At 46.4% G+C, this 23,740-nt stretch overlaps 11 protein-coding genes across 11 annotated transcripts; 4 read left to right on the top strand and 7 right to left on the bottom strand.

Moving 5' to 3' along the window:
• Positions 1-152: 152 nt before the first annotated feature.
• On the top strand, positions 153-1,020 carry C8R40DRAFT_1073746 (uncharacterized protein; the record flags this gene model as incomplete). The annotated part of the gene is made up of 4 exons (XM_046226625.1): positions 153-198; positions 268-355; positions 427-658; positions 733-1,020. The coding sequence occupies 4 exons, from the start codon at positions 153-155 to the stop codon at positions 1,018-1,020; spliced, it is 654 nt and encodes a 217-aa protein (XP_046080871.1).
• Positions 1,021-1,464: 444 nt separating this feature from the next.
• Positions 1,465-2,625, bottom strand: C8R40DRAFT_1058475 (ubiquitin-conjugating enzyme/RWD-like protein; the record flags this gene model as incomplete). The annotated part of the gene is made up of 5 exons (XM_046225208.1): positions 1,465-1,994; positions 2,101-2,215; positions 2,285-2,300; positions 2,353-2,385; positions 2,444-2,625. 5 exons carry the CDS (start codon positions 2,623-2,625, stop codon positions 1,465-1,467), a joined length of 876 nt encoding a protein of 291 aa, XP_046080870.1.
• A 379-nt stretch (positions 2,626-3,004) lies between these two features.
• Positions 3,005-5,120, top strand: C8R40DRAFT_1176289 (P-loop containing nucleoside triphosphate hydrolase protein; the record flags this gene model as incomplete). The annotated part of the gene is made up of 8 exons (XM_046232488.1): positions 3,005-3,201; positions 3,255-3,274; positions 3,326-3,339; positions 3,392-3,440; positions 3,494-3,606; positions 3,666-4,089; positions 4,156-4,522; positions 4,589-5,120. 8 exons carry the CDS (start codon positions 3,005-3,007, stop codon positions 5,118-5,120), a joined length of 1,716 nt encoding a protein of 571 aa, XP_046080869.1.
• A 105-nt stretch (positions 5,121-5,225) lies between these two features.
• Positions 5,226-6,714, bottom strand: C8R40DRAFT_710918 (uncharacterized protein). Its single transcript, XM_046235943.1, has 3 exons — positions 6,309-6,714; positions 5,519-6,261; positions 5,226-5,449 (listed from the first exon to the last, which is right to left on the bottom strand). The coding sequence occupies exons 1-3, from the start codon at positions 6,623-6,625 to the stop codon at positions 5,331-5,333; spliced, it is 1,179 nt and encodes a 392-aa protein (XP_046080868.1). The 5' UTR covers positions 6,626-6,714; the 3' UTR covers positions 5,226-5,330.
• On the bottom strand, positions 6,715-8,083 carry C8R40DRAFT_1215263 (uncharacterized protein; the record flags this gene model as incomplete). The annotated part of the gene is made up of 5 exons (XM_046233226.1): positions 6,715-6,999; positions 7,052-7,157; positions 7,214-7,423; positions 7,478-7,823; positions 8,057-8,083. 5 exons carry the CDS (start codon positions 8,081-8,083, stop codon positions 6,804-6,806), a joined length of 885 nt encoding a protein of 294 aa, XP_046080867.1. The 3' UTR covers positions 6,715-6,803.
• A 1,236-nt stretch (positions 8,084-9,319) lies between these two features.
• Positions 9,320-10,645, bottom strand: C8R40DRAFT_1073742 (uncharacterized protein; the record flags this gene model as incomplete). Its single annotated transcript, XM_046226624.1, has 3 exons — positions 9,320-10,458; positions 10,515-10,565; positions 10,618-10,645. 3 exons carry the CDS (start codon positions 10,643-10,645, stop codon positions 9,320-9,322), a joined length of 1,218 nt encoding a protein of 405 aa, XP_046080866.1.
• A 1,462-nt stretch (positions 10,646-12,107) lies between these two features.
• C8R40DRAFT_1073741 (uncharacterized protein) lies at positions 12,108-13,439 on the bottom strand (the record flags this gene model as incomplete). The annotated part of the gene is made up of 3 exons (XM_046226623.1): positions 12,108-13,246; positions 13,308-13,358; positions 13,412-13,439. The coding sequence occupies 3 exons, from the start codon at positions 13,437-13,439 to the stop codon at positions 12,108-12,110; spliced, it is 1,218 nt and encodes a 405-aa protein (XP_046080865.1).
• Positions 13,440-14,060: 621 nt separating this feature from the next.
• Positions 14,061-15,279, top strand: C8R40DRAFT_710432 (uncharacterized protein). The gene is made up of 6 exons (XM_046235941.1): positions 14,061-14,273; positions 14,332-14,372; positions 14,424-14,438; positions 14,489-14,520; positions 14,579-14,871; positions 15,082-15,279. The coding sequence occupies exons 1-5, from the start codon at positions 14,183-14,185 to the stop codon at positions 14,802-14,804; spliced, it is 405 nt and encodes a 134-aa protein (XP_046080864.1). The 5' UTR covers positions 14,061-14,182; the 3' UTR covers positions 14,805-14,871; positions 15,082-15,279.
• Positions 15,280-15,549: 270 nt separating this feature from the next.
• C8R40DRAFT_710524 (uncharacterized protein) lies at positions 15,550-18,926 on the top strand. The gene is made up of 7 exons (XM_046235942.1): positions 15,550-15,572; positions 15,623-16,458; positions 16,518-16,580; positions 16,638-16,685; positions 16,748-17,090; positions 17,144-18,712; positions 18,774-18,926. The coding sequence occupies exons 2-7, from the start codon at positions 15,758-15,760 to the stop codon at positions 18,849-18,851; spliced, it is 2,802 nt and encodes a 933-aa protein (XP_046080863.1). The 5' UTR covers positions 15,550-15,572; positions 15,623-15,757; the 3' UTR covers positions 18,852-18,926.
• A 281-nt stretch (positions 18,927-19,207) lies between these two features.
• C8R40DRAFT_1176283 (uncharacterized protein) lies at positions 19,208-21,768 on the bottom strand (the record flags this gene model as incomplete). The annotated part of the gene is made up of 8 exons (XM_046232487.1): positions 19,208-19,278; positions 19,335-19,453; positions 19,516-19,819; positions 19,879-20,023; positions 20,088-20,297; positions 20,350-20,803; positions 20,856-21,007; positions 21,058-21,768. 8 exons carry the CDS (start codon positions 21,766-21,768, stop codon positions 19,208-19,210), a joined length of 2,166 nt encoding a protein of 721 aa, XP_046080862.1.
• Positions 21,769-22,616: 848 nt separating this feature from the next.
• Positions 22,617-23,580, bottom strand: C8R40DRAFT_1022168 (uncharacterized protein; the record flags this gene model as incomplete). The annotated part of the gene is made up of 4 exons (XM_046223021.1): positions 22,617-22,727; positions 22,909-22,968; positions 23,035-23,136; positions 23,434-23,580. Coding segments are annotated over 4 exons (420 nt in total), but the record flags the coding sequence as incomplete, so codon positions are not given.
• Positions 23,581-23,740: the final 160 nt, after the last annotated feature.

The following is a 23,740-nucleotide window of genomic DNA, read 5'->3' as shown; positions in this document are numbered from 1 at the left end:
TTTACCCTCATCTTGCTCTCAACACACACCAACGAGCACTCCCCCTCGTTTTCCTGTGCAACTCTCTTTTCTTCAGGCCATCCCAGAAGAAGTCTATCGTTCAAAACTTCCACATTCGTTGAACACTCCACGATCTCATCACACTGCCAGTCATGTTTTCCCTTGCTGTCGCTGTCGTGCTTCCTCTCTTCCTGCAATGTGAGCAATAATTTTCTATTCTTCTAATCTTGAGAATAATGCCTCTGACGGGGAACGTCTTCTTTGTAGCTGTTTCTGCTCAATCTTGCACTAGAAATTACACCGTTCAGGATGGTGACACTTGTGATAGCATTTCTACCGCACAGAATGTTTCTACGTGAGTTCCCATGTGTCGTCTACCACCAGTAATTTCTCAATCACTTTTCTACACTCAAACTACTGGAACAGCTACCAACTCGCTGCAGTAAACTCTGGTGTAGTCGACAGTACCTGCTCCAACCTGCAGCCAGGTGCTAGCCTCTGTCTCGGATACGAAGGCGAGGACTGTACCTCCACCTACACCGTTGTTGCCCAGGACACATGCGATTCGATTTATGATGCGTACGGTATTAACGCGACACTCTTGTATGGAAACAATCCCCAGATTGATTCAGCTTGTGACAACATTTACGTTGGAGAGGTTAGTTGAGCCTAGCCCTACCTTAGCTTCAATCCTTGAATTTCTGCTTACCGGTCATTTATCCCCGTTTCTAGGTACTTTGTGTTGCATCTACCATTGCCGCTCCTCCCGCTGGCTCTGCCTCGGTCAACACTGCAATTCCTAGCACTGCCACTGCCGCTGCTTCTGCTACTCCTACCACGTCTTCCTCTGCTATTAGTATTACCGTAGCCTCTTCCTCCGTTGCTCTTCCAGTAGTCACTACTTCGACTATCACGTCTTTCTCTGCCACTTCCTCAACTTTCACTTCTGTGGCTGCCTCGTCCTCTTCATCTAGTGACGACGGTGACGATGATGATCTGCCTTATTGCGATGAGCTCTAGATATCCCTCTAATAACTTGCACCTCAATCCATTCGCGGCACCCCGTGTCCGTAATTTGGTGCTTTCTTCCACATTTCTGGGTTCAGATCTTCATGACCGTACCCCATCTATACCTTATATTTCTATTTGTCCTTTATTCTTGTGGTGCATCCAATGTGTTGCTCGATCCTTTTTCACCTTGATTGTTCTCCTTGACGGTGCTGGCAATATTACTTACGGGTTATCCGAAAGCTCATCTCGATGATATACTGCTCTCTTTGATATCTGTACTTTTTTTCGCATGGGAAGAATGCATATCGGTCTTTTTGTCAATAAAAAAGCACAAGATGAATGCGAAATGTTATGGTTGTGAATACAATAATAAATATCAGGATGATACATACGGTTGATGGAAGTACAGCATCATAGCAGAGCATGCGCTTCAAAAAACTAAGACCCTTCTATTTAATCTTCATCGTCGATCACGATAACATCCGAATCATCCACGTGTCGCCCTCGCGCCGCAGGGGTAGCCCTCGTTGGTCGCTTGTGACTCCTCCTTGCCTCAGCAAACTCGATTTCGTCATCATCGTCCAAATCCAAAGACTCCTCAGTTGTCGCACTGTCAGCATCCAGACTATTGGTACCCGCCCCTCGTTTCCTCTTGGAACCTGCTTTCGACCTAGTACGCGACTGATGTTCATCCTCATTGTCTGAGTCTTCTATTGTGATTGTATCCTGTGTTCCGAGGCGCGCAGATCTTGAAGTAGACGATGACGAGGATGAATTGATGTTGGTGGGATTGGGAAGGTTAGAGGCTTTGGCTTTTCCTCGAGCCCTCGTCGAGGCTGTTGCCTTTGAATGTGGAGCTGCAGGCGGCGGCGGTGGAGGTTTTGGCATCGCATAAAGTTGCGTCCATTGTCGGGCGGTTGAGTCATGTAATTTCTTGTTTGATGTGTACTGGTTCGCTATTGAACTCACTAAGAGAGGAATTGCTAAATAAAAGGCTATCTATGTGTAACGCAATGACAAACCTAATGGATCACCTAGATTTTTTCCAAACTGAGCATGACATTGATACCAAGTAGGTAGACTACGCACGGGGATTGGGGTCCGTCAAGAGAGAGGACAATGACAGCAGGACTTTGAATAGCGATAGTGCCGGAGACCAATTGTGTTTCAGGATGTCGATACATATGTCGCCGCGTTCAGAAATCTAGAAAGCATAGAATCAATTAGGCTGAGAGTGGAGCTCAAAAGAGGAGCAAAGGGAATGCATGTATACATTCATATGGTAAATCCTGGTGTAAATCATGAGATTTCGGATATCGAGTGGGATGACAAGTGGCTTACCTGGTCTTGAATGTGACTCTGGGAGCGGTAAAGCTATATGAAGAGTGGTTTTGAGAGACAATCAAGGAATGTAACGAAAATATCAACATACGGATAATCCGACGCGAGATTGACATCTAAATCAAACATCCCGCCTTCATAAACACTGCCGGCTGGTCCGGGAATCTGTCCTTTCCATAGGAACAAGTTATCGTCTGACGGTCCGAGTGTCATCGCACCCAAATCCTCTTTCTTCAGATCAGCGACTTCACGGTGAATCCGTTTCAAAGTCATCTAGAAGAGAAACTGTCAGTTCATATATATTGGGGACTTTGGTAGTGGCGAATGAACCGGTGAGGCTGCTCCTGGGGGCATGATTGATTTCTGAAGGCTGAAATCATATTAGACAGGTATACAACTTGGATAAATGTTTAGAAATTTACCGTGAAGCGAGGGTTGGAGGATGAGATGATGGTGGTTCGGAGGTGTCGGTCGATTGACAAGAACGTTGACATCACGTGTAGATAATAGGTGCCGCGTATTACACATCAGCGCGTAAGCGCCTTGAACTTTTTCGTGTCAAACGCGTCTTAACTTGGACGATATTCCTATGCTGCGACTTCTCACGCGGCAACCCACTTTTTCGCTCTCTCGTCTCCTAACTATATCTCCAATGCCTCCTCGTCACAAGAAACCAAAAACTCAACACCCTTTGTCCACGGCGACATTGTCTACAGCCAGCCCGACGGCAGCACCAACCCCAACAGTGTCTCGACCTGCCAGCTCTTTGGGTGACCGCAGCCATTTCAGCGACCGAAGATTCCAAGAGCTCCAGATTTCATCGAAGTTGAGGCAAAACATCAAGCATGAGTGAGCAACATTTGACGAAAACTCGGTGATATATTTTTGATGAATCGGTCCAGATTCCTGACGGAAGTTCAAGGTATGGTTTATCTTTGGAGTGCAATGGCTTAACTTAATACCTCGTACCTAGCCGCCACAATAGAGGTACCGTCTTACTCCACATAGTCTGCACATAATTTTTTTATTGGCTGCGTAGCCTGCTCTTGATGGAAAAGACCTTCTCGTTCAAGCAAAAACTGGAACAGGTAAGCCACTATATAGTAATCTAGCCTAGCTATCCTACAATGCGATTTCGTAGGAAAAACCATTGGTTTTCTCCTCCCGGCGATCGAAAAAGTGTTGCGGAGTCCCAGGCGACCCAAAGGAACACCCATCTTAGTACTTTCCCCTACCCGAGAACTCGCCCAACAGGTCAGTAACAATGTAATATTTTTTCCTGCCTTCCTCCCACATAAAAAAAATCATTACAGATCTCAAAAGAAGCCCAAACTCTTCTACCTCAATCTGACCTCCGTATCATTACCGTAACTGGAGGCACCAGTTCCCCCGCCAGGGACCTGGAAAATTTCCTCGGAAACCAGCATGACCTTGTAGTAGCGACACCTGGACGTCTCCACGATTACTTCACTGGCGCTCGTAGCAGCAAAGTATTTGAAAAATTCAGTGGATTGCAGACTTTGATATTAGACGAGGTCGATAGATTGCTTGACGGAGGTTTTGCTAGGGAGCTGGACGGAGTTGTGAACATGCTTCCCAAAACAAAGAGGCAAAATCTTTTCTTCAGCGCTACAATATCTGATAACATCAAGAAAGCAGCGAAAAAATATAATGATGGTTCGGAGTATACTTTCATATCCACCCTGAAGGATGATGAGATGAATGTCCATCAACATGGTACGTCCTCTTGCTATGTTTGTTCTTATTCCACTCATTAACGAGAAATTCTTCTGACTCTCAAAGTACATCAATCATATATTCTCACTCCCTTCGAGAGCCACATCCCGACCTTGCTTGCCCTTCTCCATCTCGACACAATAAAACATCCTCTCCCTCACATCACTACCTCCACTCCAAGCCTATCACCAGGCATCACCGGCGCCCAAACGCTTTCCAAAGTCATGGTGTTTTTCCCTACTGCACGGCACGTCTCGTTTGCCACAGAAGTCCTATCTTCCCCGTCGATCAAAAAGGACTTACCACCCGTACTCGAAATTCATTCTCGCAAGAGTCAATCTGCGCGGACCAAGGCCGCAGAAGCATTCAAGGGAGCGAAGAGCGCTATCTTGTTAAGTAGCGACGTTGCTGCTCGTGGCATTGATTTCCCCGGGTAAGTCCTTTCCCCGCACATCTCAAGTCGAATTATGAATATTGATTTGAAATTTTCCAACTCTAGTGTAACCCTCGTAATCCAAATCGGCATTCCCTCCTCCGCTGAACAATATGTACACCGACTAGGACGTACCGCTCGTGCCGGAGCCGAAGGCCAAGGCATCATCATCCTCGACCCCCAAGAACAACCCTTCCTCACAACCCGCGACATGCAAAAAACCACCACCATTACCCCCTACATCTCATCCCCCAGCTCTCACGAATACAAAAACCTCGCAACCTACACCCAAACCTACACTCAACACGTCCAGAACGTTCTCCAGACCCTCGCAACGAACAACCCAACAGTTATTGGTTCCGCGTATGTCGCATTTCTGGGATATTACAAAGGACAGGCGAGGGTTTTGAAGTGGAGCCCGGAGAAGCTGGTTGAAGAAGCAAATAAATATGCGAGGCAGGTGATGGGGTGGACAGACGCTTTGCCTCCACCGGTTGCGCCAAAGGCGGTTGGGATGATGGCGCTGAGGGGTGTCAAGGGCTTGAATGTTATGAGACCCCCGCCATCTGAGCATTCTCGGGGAAATAGTCGACGATGATGAATCATTCCTCCGTGGATGTATCTTTCTGTAGAATTCTCATAGATCCCTCCACTCCTACATACATACATACTATTGAGCGGTCATTTCATGCTCAACATGCGGTATACACACGATATATATTATCCATAATCAAAAAGTAGTTCTGAAAAGCTATCAAATGAAAATATACATACTATGTACTAGAGCTTCAACGTTGCAACTTCGAGTTCAATTCCCATCGAGCATCTCCTCCGACTCGAAAATCATTTCCCCCATCCAAACTTTGTGATCCACGTTCTCCTCATTCGCCGCACTCTCCGCCAAGATGATATCCTCAATTTCCATGTCTACCAGGGGAAAAAGTCCGTAAGACGACAATATAGGTGAACAATCGTTCAGTGAAATATAACACATACCTTTCTCCACCGGCATAATCACAAACCACAACGACTTATCCGTCGCCCAGGTTCTCAACAAATCCCCTTCACCTCCAGTTGGAATCTCCAGCTTTACCTGTCTTCCCTGTCCACCAATTCCCCTCCTACGCCTCTCCGCACGCTCAATCGCTCTCGCGCCCTTCCCCATGGAATAATCAACGTGGTAATTATTATTATTAACCCCTTCAGCCGTCACCCCCGCCTCCTCAAACACCTCCATCGCCCTCCTTCGCTCAAATTCCTTTTTCTCCGCGCGCGTCCCACCAAGGTGAACACCGTACCTCGCCATCGTCTGCATCACACCATGCGTCGCATGTGGCGGTGACCCACCAGTCGAAAGCGGCAACGCCCGTCCTTCAATCAAACTCAACCTCCTTCGTTCAATCGGTTGATACATATCTTCGTCTTTCTGTTTCTTATTCTCGTTCGTTTTCGATTTCGATACTTGCCGCACGATGAGACCCGTGATAGGCATATGGCGTGCAACAGCCAGAGCTCCTCGGCCGACTTTCTTCATTGTGTCGTCTGGTTTTTCGGCTTTGGTGGTGAGGATGAGCAGGGCGGAGGTGGTACATATGCGCGCTACGAGTTTCCGGGGTTTAAATATGTTGATGTTCGCTGTGCGGAGGTAGTGGTCCGTGAGTGAGCGCGCTAGACAGCGATGTCCGGTATGGGGATCGACATGAATAGAGGTGCTCGGCAATTTCGCCCAATGATATGGCCTGGACGAAGTTAGTTAGTTGCATGAGGGTGCACAATTCATACTTACAGGTAGCCGACAACCGGACCAGATGCTCCAACAATTCGTATTGGTGGGCTCGCAGCCATAGCGAGATTGAGGCCATCGGCAATGCTCAACATGACCTGCTGGGTGAACCCAAATTCACTTAATTCCGGGCAATGACCCCTGGCAAAACTCGACTCTTGACGATCGTCGAAACTGATTTGGGGAATAGCGAAAGGAAGGGAAATTTCTTGTTTTGAAGGCCCGTTGGAAAGGGACGGGAGATAAGTTTGGATCAAGATATCAGCGTCCTGCGAAATTTGGGAGCAAAGTTGGTTTTCTGCATGTGAAGACGCTGCCATGGTGAAGGCGTTCTTCGAGAAACTCAGCTTTATTTAAAGATTTGAGAATGGGGTCGATCATTCCGACGGGGGCAGTTCAAGATTTCCGTCGCACTCCGGTCGCAGACTCGCAGCAGTACAAAAATGCCATAACGGCCGATGACTGAAAACAAGATTACCCATAGCCGTATACGTACACTCACTCGCTCTCAATTTCAACTTGTACTTCAGAGCTCCCTTCTGGACGACCAAAATCAGCATTACGACTACCAGGAGCACCCCTATTTTTCTTTTCCAAATTGCTTGCCCACAAGGCAGCCCCAATGGTTGAGGTAAATGTGAATACAAGCCCACCAATGGGAACTAGATCGAGAGCAAGCGCAATAGCGCCAAAACTAGAAAGATCATTTACTAATCAGGTGATGGAGCAAATATTTCGCTACTTACGCAGTGTATGCGCCTCTCATCCTTTCGACGGATGTTTGCCTCTCCTGGACATCCAGGCCTTTCAGCTTAAAGTACCGTTCATGATATCTAGGTCCCGCCTTCAGTCCTGAAACGATAATGTTGATTAGTATCTTAATATTTACAGAATTTTGATGCGTATACCATTGTAAAAGAGGAACACTATTGTGCCGACTACTGGCAGCGAGTTCAAAGGTAAAGATATGATGTATCTTATGAGCCCGTCCTTGGAGAAACGACTGAGCGGCTTCGTAACAGATTTCCCAATGGTTTTAATTCCTGAACGACTGCTCTTCACCGGCCTATCCGATGATACAAGAGCCTCGTGGCCTTGCTGCAGCAAAACGGCGTCGACTAAAGGCCCAAGTCAGTAATCGAAAAATCAAGCAGAGTCATAAATATTCATACAAAGTTTATCCTGAGCGTCCTCTAAAATGAACATCTTGGTTGCCATCAACACCAAGGCATAGGACTCGCCCAAAACCATGACCGCAGCAGCAGCAAAGGCGAAAGGACCAGAAAATATTGCGCAAAAAGCCACCTGGGGAAGATATGTGAATGCAAACATTCCTGCAGTGATTCCTCCAGAAATAAATAGACATTTAATTAGGACAGGTTGGATAGAGTGATAAAGAGAAGGATGAGAGATGAAGTAGAATATTCCATGGACTGGATAAATCCATGCACCGCTGAGGATGGAATCTTTGAGAACAGTTATAGAAGAAACAATTACACTGTGGGGATGAGCCAATGTCTTCGCGGTGAAAATGTAGAGAAAATGCAAGGATTTTTACCAAAATTCATCAAAAATCCTGGGCACGAATTTTAAAACTTTTCGTGTGGCGATTATTGTGAAGCTATCGTGAATTTGGCGGGGGGCCGTGCTTATTTTAAATTATCTTTTCATAATTTTACCATAACCTCAGCTCAATTCCTTCAAAATATCTGCTGCCATATTTTTGTACATAACCTCGAGATAAAACCCACATTTTCGCCTCGAGGAAATCGGCTCATCCCCGCAGTGTTATTCTTTGTAGAACGTCCATTGTGGTTGGTAATTGAGAAATTTAAAGACGCGTCTCGATGTTATGATCGACGTCATCGCGAAAACGCGGCAGTCAGTCACACTCTTTGAGGATTAGCAAATTCAGGAGTGACGCGTGACGCTCCGTACGTCGTCACAAAATTCGATTCAACATTCTCTACATTTCAGTACAGTACCGATGTCTATCCTTGTCTATCCCGACACATTCCTCAACAATAAATATTTCGTTTCCTCTTCGCCACTAGCAAAAAGGCCTGCATTCACATCAACCCTCTGTAGGGTCAGTGCATCAACCCTCAACAATCTGATCCAATTTCGGCGCTGTTCCGGTCTGTGCTCTACTGTACCGGGACCTCTGAGTCTAGATCCGGACCTCGTTTTCGCTTGATTCTTGAGTACTTCAGTGTTTGGTCAGGATTCTATACTCCATGACGATACAATGTCGGATGAAGACTTCTATTCATGGCACCGTCGACACAGCGGATAGCACAGGAATTGGAATGTACGCAGTGTTGAGGAATTGTAAGAAGGTATGACATCGAGGAGAAGGATTGTCGATTATATTTCAAACCCCAACTCAGACTAGCCGGAAAGTGACGCTTTGGAATTCCCTCCGGTCCCAAGAATTGCTGTTGTTGCTTCAGAAGTTCGGCTCTGAGGTTTGGATCGATTCCGGCGCTGCCTCCATAATAGTGGTATATACAGCGTTACCGTATTGGGGATGGAACAAGAAGGGCAGCTTTGACCGGCGTGGGATAGTGCGCAGAATGCTTCGTAATAATATCCCGACCTACTCCAGAATTTTATTTCAAGCCAGCTTCAGGCCTGATGTCAGCAAATGATGTTTCACACTGAAGGATCGGCTGGATCCAATAAAATAAAATAAACGTAGTAAAAACAAGCAGAAGGCCGTACTCCGCAAGACATCGGTTGGTAAAACGAACGTCGTAGTTAAGAGAGAGCAAAAGAGCGCGAGAACCGAGACCCGACAGATTTCGACAATTATAGGCAATAATAACTCATCTTCGAAGAACTGGTCTGAAAAAACGACTGAAGCAAACATATCAAAGACTGTGACAGAGCAAGAGATGAACTGAGAGCGCGCGCCAGTTTGCACGATCTGGATAAATATTGAAGGGGAATAAGAACAGGAACTACGCGGAGCAATCGGTCTTTACGCCGAAAGTGGAGTATGTCAAGATTGATCAGGCAGGAGCTCCTGGCAATGGAGAGCCTCCAGTTGTCACCGTGGTTGGCACGGCTATCGTGCCCCATGGTGCCACGCCATTAGCTCCTTCTTCCACTGCTGCAGGCCAACTCGAGTCATCGAAGCCCTGCTGTTCAAATCCAGAAGGAACTGCGCCAGGGAATGCCTTCCAGGCAACAGATGTAACAATACTCGAAGTAGAGATGCAGTCTGCACAGTAACCATCCTGCGAGTTGAGTTGGATGGCAGCTAGCAAACCGGCTGGGTTCGGTACAGTAGCCGTGTTCTCAGCATAGACCGCGAAGATAACTTGCGGGCCCTGGACATTTTCCACTGTATACTTTTGTGCAGTATTGAAATCTGTGCCCGTCCCGACGAATACACCATTGACATACAAGGAGTACTCGTTATCTGTGTCGATGATGATGGTAGCGCTTCCAGAAGATTGTCCGCCAGGAAGTGTCGAGGTGTATCTGAATGCTCTAGCACCAGGGGGATAAAGGCCGATCGAAGCTTCGTTTGTCCAAATCCATTGAGCAGTGTCAAAAGATATAGGGTCACTTCCAGCCAAGGCGACAGTGCCCCAAGGAGCTACTCCGTTGCCACCTTCCGTGACTGCAGGTGCCCAAGTACTATCATCGAAAGACAGATCCTGGAATCCGGATGGTAAACCGCCTTCGCTTGTGCGCCATGTAGTATCAGAAACGATGGGAGAGGTCGATCCATCAGTATAGGTCACAATCCCAGTTACCAATAAGCCTGCAGGGTTCGGCGCATTGGAGACATTTGTCGCGTTCACAGCGATTATAACCGCACATCCACAGTCGGCCAAATTAATGCAGGAGGTGTCAGCAATTTGCCAGCCATCCTGAGTACTGATTTCTTGTCCGTTAACATAAAGTATAGCAGTATTATCCACGGCATACGCGATCGTAAGGAATGCGGGGGTTTTACCCTGAGGAGGCACGAAGGTTTTGCGAAGGCCTCGCGATCCAACTGGTGCATTACCGCCTGATAGCTCGGGCGTCCAGATCCACTGTGAGGCATCGAAACTAAGAGCTGGGGTGGCACGTTTAGCCAGACCATCTGAAGCTCGAGTATTCAAACACTGGGTGGTGTCATTAGACCGCCTTTGGCCTACGAAAATCGGAGTCAGTTCGATAATCAACAGCGTACGACGACCTAGAACTTACTTTGCACACTACTTGCTATGGTCCGTGTGGTTACAAGAAGAGCTAACGCGACTGCAAATGAAAGACATTAGGGAACGAGAAAAGTTTGAGAAAGTGACCATACATCTGGCGAGTTGCATGAGCTTGAACATCTCGGTACAAATCTTGTCAAAACTGGAAGATAAATGTTGTGCTTTTGCTTACAGACTTTATACTTCGAAATATGCCACGTAAATCTGAATATCCGAGTCCGAGAAAGCACTCGAGCCCCTACAGAATAGTACAGAATGCAGAACGAATAAGTTCGTGGACGCTCAACATCTCATTCTGAGTCATTCCGATACATTTATGCTGTTGTTTTTGGAAGCATGATGACTGTCGAAGAGGAGCACATTTATTCAGCAATAGACTAGAGTTGTAGACTTCCATACCACGACAGAAAAAAGACATGATGAATTTCACAATTGGAAAAGTGCCAAGGATGACTCGAGCTATGATGGTTCATCGATGGTTCTTCCTCTGGCCAAGGCATTGACTAAACGACTATGTTCAAGTTGTGCGTTCAGGATGTCGTTCAAGTTCTAGATCTAGTGGTTTTTTGAGTCTGATTTCCGAATTTGAACAACAGAAAATGCCGGGTGGAAGAGAGATGAGAGAGTTGTCATCCAACCGTTATTGAGCTTCGCCATTGACCGTTCAATTCTTGCGGGAAGAAGCATTTTTTAAAAAGACGAAGAACGCGTCTACTGTGTCATGGGATGCTGATGCCAGTGCGAAGATTCAAAGAACATCAATCTTTAAAGATTGGGATTATGCAGATGAAGAGCATACACGTATGTATGCCACAAGACGCGTAAATCGGATTTAAATATAGGGAAACGGGGAAAGGAAAGGACCAGGAAGGGACGCAAGTGAGAGCGGGGTGAGAAACGGATTAGATCAAACCCTAATTTAGCACTGGTAGATAGACACGGGTCCATCCGAAGCCCGGACGGAACAGCCGGTCTCAAGGAGTCTCAATGACCCAACGGCAGCGAGCTCAACCCGCAAGGTGAAGGTAGACTGCCGTCGAGACACTAGAGTAGAGTTAAGTTATACATGGAAGGCAGAGAGGTGCGAGTAATAAAGTATGATAGAGTATAGAGTATAAGTTTCCAAGATTTTCCGTTAAAATTCTTGTTACATATAGAGTTCTCAGTCGCAAGTTATATATATCCATCCCAAATTTCACAACAAGTAAATGATATTCCAAATTAAAGTAGTTGGTGCGCGTTGGTTCGAGGAAATAATTGCTAACATATACAAATGATTGCAATAAAGACAGGGCAGCCTCCCCCGAATTTTAGCAACTCGTACTCCACACGCAAAGTTCATCCAAGAAAAGACAGTAGTTAACAGCAAATAAAGCAAATTCCGTCCTAAAAGATAGCAGATCATTTCCCTCCCAAGTTCAAGACATCGACTACATAATGATAAGCAAATGATCTCCCGCGTGAAACTGGTTCAGAAAACGAGGAGCAAACGTATAAAAGACTGCAAAAGAGTAAATGATAGACTAAGAGCATGCCGATTTGCACGATCTGTATAAGTACTGAATGGGTATGTTAAGATTGATCAAGCAGGAGCTCCTGGCAAAGGAGAGCCCCCAGTTGTCACCGCAGTCGGCACGGCTATCGTGCCCCATGGTTCCACGCCATTAGCTCCTTCTTCCACTGCTGCAGGCCAACTCGAGTCATCGAAGCCCTGCTGTTCAAATCCAGAAGGAACTGCGCCAGGGAATGCCTTCCAGGCAACAGATGTAACAATACTCGAAGTAGAGACGCAGTCTGCACAGTAACCGTCTTGCGAGTTGAGTTGAATAGCAGCTAGCAAACCGGCTGGGTTCGGGACAGTATTCGTGTTTTCAGCATAAACCGCGAAGACAACTTGCGGGCCCTGGACATTTTCCACTGTATACTTTTGTGCAGTAGTGAAATCTGTACCCGTTCCGACGAATACACCGTTGACATACAAGGAGTACTCGTTGTCTGTGTCTATAATGATGGTAGCGCTACCAGAGGATTGTCCACCAGGAAGAATTGAGGTGTATCTGAATGCTCTAGCACCAGGGGGATAAAGGCCGATCGAAGCTTCATTTGTCCAAATCCATTGTGCAGTGTCAAACGATATAGGGTCAATTCCAGCCAAGGCGACAGTGCCCCAAGGAGCTACTCCGTTGCCACCTTCCGTGACTGCAGGTGCCCAAGTACTATCATCGAAAGACAGATCCTGGAACCCGGAGGGTAGACCGCCTTCGCTTGTGCGCCATGTAGTATCAGAAACGATGGGAGAGGTCGACCCATCAGTATAGGTTACAATCCCGGTTATCAACAGTCCTGCGGGGTTCGGCGTAGAGGGCATATTCGTCGCATTCACAGCGATTATAACCGCACATCCACAGTCGGCCAAGTTAATGCAAGAGGTATCAGCAATTTGCCAGCCAACCTTAGTACTGATCTCCTGTCCGTTGACATAAAGTATAGCGGAATCGTCGACAGCATACGCAATAGTAAGGAATGCGGGGGTTTTACCCTGGGGAGGCACGAAGGTTTTGCGAAGGCCTCGCGATCCAACTGGTGCATTACCGCCTGATAGCTCGGGCGTCCAGATCCACTGTGAGGCATCGAAACTAAGAGCTGGAGCGGCCCGTTTAGCCAGACCATCTGAAGCTGGAGTATTTAAACACTGAGTGGTGTCATTAGACCGCCTTTGGCCTAGAGAAAATTGGCGTCAGGTCAGGTTCATATCGGCCGCGTATGACGACGTCGAACTTACTTTGTAAAGCGCTAGCTATAGTGCCGGTGGCTAAAAAGAGAGCCAACACGACTGGGAGTGAAAGACATTAGAGCGAGAAAATACTGGTCAGATAATGATCATACATTTGGCGAGTTGCGTGAACTTGAACATCTCTGTGCAAACCTGGGAGATGCTTATTGTCCCTTATATCCAGGCTTTTATACCAGAAATTGCCTGCATATGGGATCTGGTGAATCTAGAGTACCCAATTATCTATAGAATAGAATGCGAAACAAATAAGTTCAACGGCTCTCCATCTACATGAACGCCTCTAAACTTTCGGATACATTCATGTTGTTGGTTCAGAAGCATGATCACTGTCAAAGGGAACGAAAATCAGTATAATCAACACGAAGAGCAGCATACTTCCATACTCTTCCATACCACGAACCAAGAGATGTGACGAGATTTTTGATGAGAGAAGTGGAGAATAGGCCGTGGTTCTTCCTCTTGCTAGTAAGATCAAGAAACTGATTAGACGACTATGCTCAAGTTCTGTGTTTGCGTTCAGGATGTCGTTCATGTGTCTGGGGTAAAATCTTTTCGAGTCTACTAACATTTAATTCTCGGAATTCAAACAAAGGAAATGCCGGATGACTCGGGAGTGAAATGAAATATTCCAAACTGAGAGTTGGGTTTTGTGCGGTAAGAGCGACGGTATCTTCCGAAAGACTACACGGTACAGTAAGATTTCGATTGGGGGTTATGCAGATAGTTACTCACAGAGGCTGAGGTTACTCACAATGTCCAATAAGTTAGCTCGATGAAGTGATCACAGGACATCTCATTATTAGCAAACCCTAATTTAGAACTTCTACGCATCTAACCCTCGACGATATCTTCTTAATCGAAGGATGGTGAGTCGACCCAAAAAGAAAGCTCGGGTAGAGGTAGAGGAGGAGGAAGAAGAAGAGGAAGAAGATGAAGAAGAAGAGTACCAAGTTGGCGCGTGTTGTTGTCTTTCAATCATTGAACCCTAGGTCTGAGTTCGACGTGGTTGCAGAATATTTGAAGGGAGCCAAAGTTGATGATGACGGAGAATGGGTGTGATCTCTCTCATTTCTATATTTTTACCATGCTAACCTGTTATACCAGCGATATCTTGTTAAGGTACACCTAAAGGAACAATCTGGTGGCAGTAACTGAGCACGCGTCCTCAGTGGCATGGCTACGATGAACCGAAACATGACACGTGCAGCTCTTAGTTTTCATTTCATCTTCACCTCATTCGAATTAACATTGCTTCATAGATGGGAACCTGAAGAACATATCGCGAATTGTCAACGCTTACTGGCTTCGTTCTGGCAGGAAATAGGTACCGATGACAAGGATTATGACCCTGGGTATCAGTGCGCTCCGTCAGAAGCCTGGATTAGTCTGTACTTCCTCCGTTCACCCTCAGAAATGGATCTAATGGTGTCACATAGAGAAGGAAAAGGCCCGGTTCGTTCGAGACAACCCAGATACGAAGAATAGAATCGCGGCCCAGAAAGCCAGAGAGGCGGAGCAAGAGAAAAAAAGACAAGAGAGAAGGCAAAAACAGGTTAGTTGCAATTTCACATCTTCGCTCCTGTGTTGTTCAATCCCGAGCAGAAAAAGAAACCAGCCGTTCCTAAGAGAAATCCCAAAAATCCTACGTCAAAGAATGATTCGATGGAATCATCCTCAACGGCCACATATGCTCGGGTGAAAGAGGTACAAACAGCTCTGCATGTGTGTGTGTGTGTGTCCTAGGACTGACGTAGCGTTCCAGGAACCTAACGACAACGCCTCAGTTTTCCCGAAAATTGCCTCGAAGAAGGGCAAGTCGACACAAAAATCGACACAGAAATCTACTATACAAGCAGACACATCTTCAGACTCAGAGCTTCTTTCGACCAAAGCAGTAGAAAAATCTCAGAAAACGAGGAAAGTGAAGAAGCCGACTATTGCATCTTCAGATTCCTCTTCGGACTCAGACGTAAAATCTTTTCTTCAATTATGCTTTGCTATTTCTCCTTATTGGGGCATTTGTAGCGTCCCCTGGTGCAAGGAAAACGAAAACGGTCTAATGCCAAATTTGTACGTCCTGATATTTATTCAATTTCTTATGTGCGCTTTTTCAAAGAAATTTCGATCCAGACAGTCGAGGTATTGCTAAACATTCCGACTATTGAACTGATCTCACATAAATCGTAGGCTACCAAGAATACGAAGATCAACTCCTTGTTCAGAGAGGGAGGAACTGAAGAGGAGGAAATACCTGTAAGATGTCTGGTAATTATGTTATTCGTCAATCGACATTCTCTTCTCAGCAGGCTTCGGCGGTAGACGACCCAGCATTTCTGTTTACCCCAGAGAAGTCAGCGACGCAAAAGCTGTCGCGACAATCTCCGGAAGAGAAAGAAGCAGAGTCATTGAGCCATACAAGCCCAGTACCTTCAAGTTCTATGCCCACTATTTCTGCGCAGGCAGAGGCGAAGAAAAAAGCAAGTTTACCGCGCCTACCACCAGTTCGTGCAGCTTCCGGGCTATCTACAGAAAAATCTACCTCTTTTCCGATCCTCCCTGCACTCAAAGCGCACAATCCGGCTCTGCAACCAAAGCTGTCTATACAAACTAAATTGAGGACGGATAGTCCCGTATCTGCAGGTGGCATCTCCACGAAGCAACGTTTGGCGCAAGCGGCCTTACAAATGACTACCCCTACCGAAAAGGTGGCCGAGGCATCGCGGCCCCTGCCACCTCAGAAAGCATCGTCTTTGAGTGGGATGAACTTCAAAAAGAATCGTGGACCCCCCGTAAAGGCATCTCCAACGATAACCACTGCAGATCTATTGCCAAAGAATGTGCCGGTCTACTCTCCGCAAGATATGCCATCTTCGTCTGTGCCATCTTCGTCCATCAGCACCGGTCGTCTAACTTCACGACAATTTTCCCCCAATATTGGGAATGAGCTTCCTCCCAGCCTTTCTCGTAAACGGACGGCAGATTCTGGAGACCAAACTTCATCTCAAAAGATTGATCAAACAGCATCTACGAGAGTAGATTCAATTATTCCTATGGTTTCCCCGGCTACTCAATTGTCTGAGGACATTGAAACGGCCCATCCTGTAGTGTCTGCCCCACTATCACCGCCAATGCTAATAAGGTTTATCGTTCTCTCATCTCCGGATTTACAATATTGTATTGATGCTAATTGTTGTATAGTACAAGTCTTGCACTGAATGACGAAGCCGAGGATTTCCTCCAGTCAGTTATGTCTACTGCAAAGTATGTATCACAAGATGTATGTCAAGCTATGAACATATCAATGATAAAAACAAATAGCAGGACTGCTAGAATGGAATCGCCACTTACACCCTCTATTTCGCGGCGGTGAGATAAACTACACATAACTTGACATCATACATTGCTACTGACGCTCGAAATCTTTCCAGGACATCTTCCACAGCGGATTCAATTTGGACTGGCAAAATCATGATCAATGTAGACGACAACAATGAGGCTCAAACGATTTCTATAGAGGGCATGCTCCTCCCATCCGACCCTTCCGCCGGTCAAATCGCACTGCAGCAAGGCGTGATGCCGTTGAAAGTTGCCATGTCATACAACGACTCTAAGTTATTAATGAAGTCGAGATCCTTTTACAGATTAGAAGACTTGAATGGCATTGTAGCTGCTTGTAATCCGGTACAGGAATGGGGGTGGCTTGACGCCGAAACAGAACAAGGTGCCCGCAATTTGGGGAAGGTGGCAGACTTCCTGTCGCACGAAAAATTGGTGAATACGTTTCAGTCTTTTTGTAACATATAGTTTGGAAAATTTTTTGTTAGGTCGGTTTTGTGCCTGTTATAGTCGAGGGCAACGTCGTTGCAATGACCTTGATCTACCCTTCAACTCTTAAGCACGATCGTCTTCCTCGCGTCAAGCCATTCGGTCCAAATCAGGTCGCACTTATGGTTTCATTATATTCCTGGAATCTGAAATCGGAAGATTGTTCTCTAGATAAAATGCGGAAACACTTCACCACACAGCTGGACAGTGCATGGTTGCGGAGGGATTTCAGATTACCGCAAGGGCTGTATGAAGCGTACGGTGAACCTGGTATCAAACCCTTTGAAGGACTTTCGGGCTGCAAGCCGACGGCAAAGCACGCCGTGAGGATGCTGGAGCTTCCTGAGTTTATACATTCATACTTGGTATCTGGCGGCGAACGACCTTTCGCATTTTGGCCTCCAGTTGATTCAGAAGCGTTCTGCTTGTCACCTATTCCCAGTATAGAGAGGGAACTGCTAGTGGCGCTGTTGAATGAGTATCCTGCTACAATTGACCGAGGTACCGTGGCTAATAAGCAGGATCTCTCTTTGAGAGTGATCTTTGTGCATGCCAATTCTTTAAGATTGGCTCCAAGCCAGGGAAATATCAGAGATTTACCTAATCTTTCGGGGTATCGAGCAGGAAACGATGTAAGGTTCATTGCTTATGGATCTAGTGACATTGTGAATCCTCGTTTCCCGGACATTATGGAGGAGATCTGGCATATAGGTATGCGCCAACTCATGGTGTCAATTGCGATAGCTGACACCGATATTCTAGGTGGAATTACGACGTTCACCGCGAGCGCTCTTCTCTCCGATCCTCTGGGGGTGAACGAACGGATTCTACAGATAGAGGAGCATGAATTCTGGGTGTGCTATATCCTCCCTGCTGTCATCGGTATGGCCGTCTCGGTTGCATATAGCGGTAGAGAGCACCTAATTCAAAAGCGAATCGCGTGCGATGCACTTGAGCATGGGGTCCATCGCACTGAGGCCCAGAGTGTTATGATGGTTGTGGATGAGGATGGTGTTGATGAAATACCATGCACATGTGATGGTTTTGCATACGAATGGCTTCTGGATGCAATAGACGAGGAGTTCGTCTCGGTGATAGGAGCTCCGCCGTTGCATAGTTCTGATCCTAATCTCGGGGGTCACGGAGCAATTATTCATCCAGGCGTACCTAGGGACGGTCGACCTCGCGGAAAGGAGGAATGGAAACAGCTTTCAGATACACTGCAACACTCCTCATCTTCCACTGCCTTCAAGAACACAGCTCCACCCCCTCAGGAGTTCCCTCCGTTCTCAGTGGAGGCTCAATACAATGATCCATTTGCATCTTGGATTTTACAGCTTTTCGACAGCGATGTCCGCAGTCGTTCTCAAACGTTGGACTTCTGCGTTCAAGAGTTTAAGCGGATTTGCGGTACTATGCCACAGGAGGAGTGGGAAAATGTGATTAAGAAGGAAATTACGGAGGAATTAGGGCGCATGCAAATAAGCAGAGGTTTCAGGGAGGAGCTCAGACGATTCGTCGTTGTCACTGGAAGTGAAGACAAAGATATTCAAACTGATCAAGGCGGTGTAAGTATTTAAAAAAGGGTTTTTATCTTCTTTTGCTGATATTGTTGCCATGCTGCACTAGTTCGAATGGGTTACACCAGCATCGTTCAAATTTCACGACGTTACCGATAATGACCTGAATGCTTTCATTGGACTATAATCTTGTATCATTCGTACCACTATTATCTAGTATTGAAGTGGTTCTTGAACCAGTATCGAAGTTAAACCTGATCATACTGAGTCTATCGTACGAAGAATAAAGGAAACATGTGTACGAAAAGACGAACGAGAGAAGTGGCAGGCGGAGATGTCAAAATCGATTAAACGAAAGTAGAATATGCAGGCATACATTGTGTAAGACAATAATATCACAACATTCGTGAAAAGGTGAGGGTAATAAAGTATACAATAATAACACAAGTATAAGACCATATAATGATACCAGGAAGGGGCAAATTAACCCAAATTGAGAAGCGACAAAAGTCAACAGAAAACCGAAAAAAGGATGTACAAATTTTACGCTGGTGTGCCATCCATCTCCTGCTCCTCCGCAAGTTCCTTCTCGAGTCTCTTCTTCATAGCGCTCACTAAGGCGCCCGTTAAGCTATGATTATCCAAACTAAAAGCGAAAGTTGCCACATACCATCTCGAGAGATCTGTCCAGAAGACATCCATCCTGGAGGAAACGAACTTACAATTTTCTGATATAACATTTTTCGAAGTCCTTGTTCACTGACTTGCATCACGGAACCTTCAAGTGTGCTATAGGAATTGGAAGAAAATTAGTCAATCAAACGAGATCCGGGTCACAAGAGCCTACTTACTTCTTCTCATTTTCCAACCGGCAACACTCATTGCTCAATAGCACTAGCTCCCAAACGATCGCCTTCATGTTTTCTGTCAAGCGATACTTCTTTGCCGGAGGCTGCACATCCTTCTCTGTTTGTGGCTTCTGTGCTGCTGATCCAGGATCACCAGTGCCGCTCATTAGTTGCGGATGCAATGGGTTGTTGTCCTCGTCAAACCCGTCCCCGTGATTTTCTGGATCCTCAGTCGGATGTCTCGTCGGGGCACCGGTGGAACCTGAATCTTCACGGTGGTCTGCCTTGAGTCGCTTTTGGCGGTGATCTAACATATAGTTGAATGGATGAGTTAAAGGAAAAGACGAGACGCGAGATTATTTTCACCCCATGCAACAACACTCTTTTCCCATTCATCTTCCGCTTTTGCAAAGCCTTCATCCGCCTGTCGTTTTAACTCAGTCAAAAGAGCGTCTTGGCGTTCAACCAGAAGCTTGAGGTGGTCTGCAAATACCGTTCGTTTGATGAGTTTCTGTTGAAACAGAATTTAGCTCTCTTCCCCATAGAACGTCAAATGATAATATTAGAATACCCACGCTCATCGTAAACTTATTATACGGAAATAAGCTTGGCATGAGATTGAAGAAGTGGTCATCATACTCGTCGAGGGTGATGGCGTGAATGGCAATTTGTGCGAGTAGGGGCTTAATGGAAGGAGGGAATTTTCCCTTTTGATCCCAATTTTCGGCAGCGATAGCTTCTTTAAGTCGCTGAAGATTTGCCTGCAGCGCGGGGTCGAACGATGCCTGGCCATATAATGATTAACGCCAACGAGGAACAGCATAAGGGGAAACATACAATGTCCACAATTTTCCTCTTCTTTCCATTCTCCACCACCGTCGTATACGAAACCCTTTTCCTCTTCATCCCAACCTTTTCCCCTCCATCTCCATAACCTTCGTTATCTCCATCTGCATGTCCATGATTTGGATCTGGATCAATCCAATTAAGTTTACGCATTACTGCCAAGTTCCCTGTCAGAGGAGCATTTAGGCCTGTTCCGTATTGTGCGGCAGAAGGTGAGCGACTATGGGTAGCGCCCGCTGCATGTAAGTTTTTCTTCTTGCGATCTCCGCCCGCTTTGGCGTGACCATTTTCCAAACTCTGATGGTTGTATATGTGAGAGCTGTCATCTTCATCGTCCATGAGAGCAATGGGAGACTCTTTCGTTCCTTCGAGTGAGATCCGGGGATGTTGCGAAGAAGGCCCGGCTTCCGTATTATGCTTTTTTGATTTTGGTTTTTTCGGTGAGCTTAGAGGATTATGAGATTTCGACAGAAAGGGCAAAGCAAAAGAATACATACCGGTCCTTCATTAGAGCAACTTCTCCTGAGGAAACATAGAAACCCTGTTGTTTAGTTTGTGCAAAGAACTTCCGGTCGTCAACAGCAAGCTCAGAGTCGTCAATGAAAGGGTCTGAAACGTCATAATATTCGCTGGCAACATTTTTCTTCTTCTGCAGACTTGTAAGACGGTGATCTCCAACATTGAACAAAAAGTAATCACCTTTTTCTTTGGTTTCTCTGAACCCGATTGATTCGCCTCCGCAACCTTTGCTTTCTCGATTTCACTATCACTAGATTCGTCTTGCCGCTTTGGCACGGGAGTCAGAGGCCGCTGGCCAGACTCTTTTGCGAGACCACTGATATCAACGGTATAATTGTCCGGTCCGCCGAGCTTTATAGCGAGCCTCACAGTCTGCAGAGGAAGAGGAGCAATGGGAAGAGGCGAAGGAGACTGAGCTTTAGCTTTAGCCTTAGATTTTGGCTTCGTAGTCGCTGTGGAGGTTGGCGGAGGCAGATGGTTTTCGGCTTTATTGACCGTTTCGGAGTTGGGTTTTGGAGCATTGTTTGATTCGTTAAGCAGCGCAGGAGCAGCGTTAGAGGAGGAAGGTTCATCTTTAATGGTTATGGAGGGCTCCTGTATGTCGTTGGAGGTTCCTCCGCGCTCGTCGTCGTCGTCGTCATCGTCGATGACGATAGCACCGTTCTCATCGACTCGTTCATTCTCCTCAGCGCCTTCATCTTCGTCCTCATCCGAGTCGCCGTCATCGCTGGAAGCTGCTCCAGTCGACACTGATTCTGCACCTGGTGAAGGAGGTGGATCGTCGACGCCATTCTGAACGTTATGCTGTAAAGGAGAATGTTTTCTCACATCGAGCTCGTGGTCTGATGAAATAAATGTGGTTGGCGAGGGCTCAGCGTCTGCTGAGCTCATTGTGACATCCTGCTCCTCCATGTACCTTCCGACCAATCTTCCTAATCAAGAGTTGGATGAAAATATATGATCTTTTGAAAGCTCATCAGATCCATTAAAACGGTTTACGAAAACGCTTCTTACCGGTCGAGTCCGAGCTGAAAAGAAGAGAAACAATTTTCTCGTCTTTGGAAAGGCGGCGGGACAGTTTCTGCAGTAGGTAGTGTTCACAATGACAACCTTCCAATTGCAACGTAGCACTGCAATTCATCTTCCCGTGGCTTATGGACCTGGAAGATTCCTTTTTGGGAATATGATTGGAGCCGACATTTCGGAGGAAAAGTCAGCGCGAGACCTCGGCGGAATGTGATTCAGTTATCACAGAGGCGTGAGGACTAACTTTACCGATTCAGTATATACATCACTCTCGCACAAATAAAGAGTAATCATTGTAATGGGTAGTGGTCACAGTAGAATACAGTCAAAGCCTGATATTAGAAAGTCTGTATCGCGGACGTCCAAACCTATTTCCCCACTTCTACATCCACTTCGTACAAACTTGAAGGTGCCGGCCGAGCTACGGTTAACGGCTCACCGACAACATCTGGCATGTGCCCATTCGATCTAGGCCGACTAGGGGCAGCTCTCGTCCTCAAGCTTGTCCCAGGACTAGGCGCGAGCCAAGAACTTCGACGACTCCGATTACGGCTTGACCGTCGCGGCGCGAGTTCCGCCAAAAACACTCGAAGAGGCCACCACATTACAGTCCAAAACTTTCTCCAAACACTGCTCGGAGCAACTCGCACAAAATTAAGCAAATTCGAAGGTGTAACGGCTCGAGAACGTTGTTTAGTCGCATGATACTGCATCATCATTACCCAAACCGTTAGAAAAGTCAGAGGAATCGCAGCAGCGAGATAATGTGGAACTGTTCCATATGAATCAGGGTTTATCTCGATGACATTCATACCGAAGATTGCCTAGAAAACAGAAGTCAATTGGCGTTGCTCTGATGGAGAAAGTCGCTATTACCGCCACAAATGAAGCAGGGAGAAAGATCATGGTCAGATATGAGATTTGTTTCATCACTGAGAAAAAGGAAAAGGTGTAAGAAACGCAGATTTCATCATACTTTCGCAACATACCAGCACTATCCCTCACAGAAACCTCTGCCAAATTCTTCATGCGGCGACTGTCCTCAATATTCACACTACTAAAGGCCTGCACAAAGAGGTTTCCATGATGATCATCTTAAAACTCAGTCAAACAAACACGAGTGCAACTCACCAATTCCATAACATTGCCCAGTCGATTATTCAACATTGCGCGGGTCATTTCCAACCGATCGATCTCGTTGAGAAGGTTCGTGCACTCCTTTTTCAACAACCTCTCGTATGACTCGGTTTCTGGGGGCTTATCTATGCTAACACGGACATTCGGATGATCTGAAGCACTGGGCTGAGGTGTCTTCGAATCCGGCGGAGGACGCGAATAAGCAGATTGTCCACCCTCCTCCTCATCAACCACATGCTCAAATGTATCTTTTACAGCTGCAGCAAGTGATGGCGCCTCTCCCGGCCCCACAGGCAAAGCCGAACGAAGGGGAGCGGGATACTGTGAAGCGGTGGTTGTAGATGAAGTTGGCGTGAATGATGACCGCAAGTCCTGCGATGGTAGCGGAGTCACATGGCTTGGGGATGAGAAAGGACTAGTAGGTTGGACTAGGCCTGGATTGACAGTTTTAAGGAAAAATTCAACGGTTTTGCGAAAGTCGTCGAGGAGACTTTCATAATGCAAAAGATGTGCACGGATGACATGGAGTTGGTGTGTCAGCACGTGGGTTTGTTCATGTGCATCTTCGTCCTGCCCGTCAGAAGGAAGTGTAGATAATGTATGTGCTTCCTATCGAAATGCTAAGGGAGATTACAAGATTGAAAGGAACATTATAACGTACAAGGAATGCGACTTCGCCCAGTAACACTTCCAGAACTTC

The sequence above is a fragment of the Lentinula edodes genome, assembly GCF_021015755.1.
Source record: "Lentinula edodes strain Le(Bin) 0899 ss11 chromosome Unknown C8R40scaffold_51, whole genome shotgun sequence".
Taxonomy (NCBI): Eukaryota; Fungi; Basidiomycota; class Agaricomycetes; order Agaricales; family Omphalotaceae; genus Lentinula; species Lentinula edodes.
The sequence above is the reverse complement of the archived record's forward strand: the minus strand, read 5'-3'. Positions and strand labels throughout refer to the sequence as shown.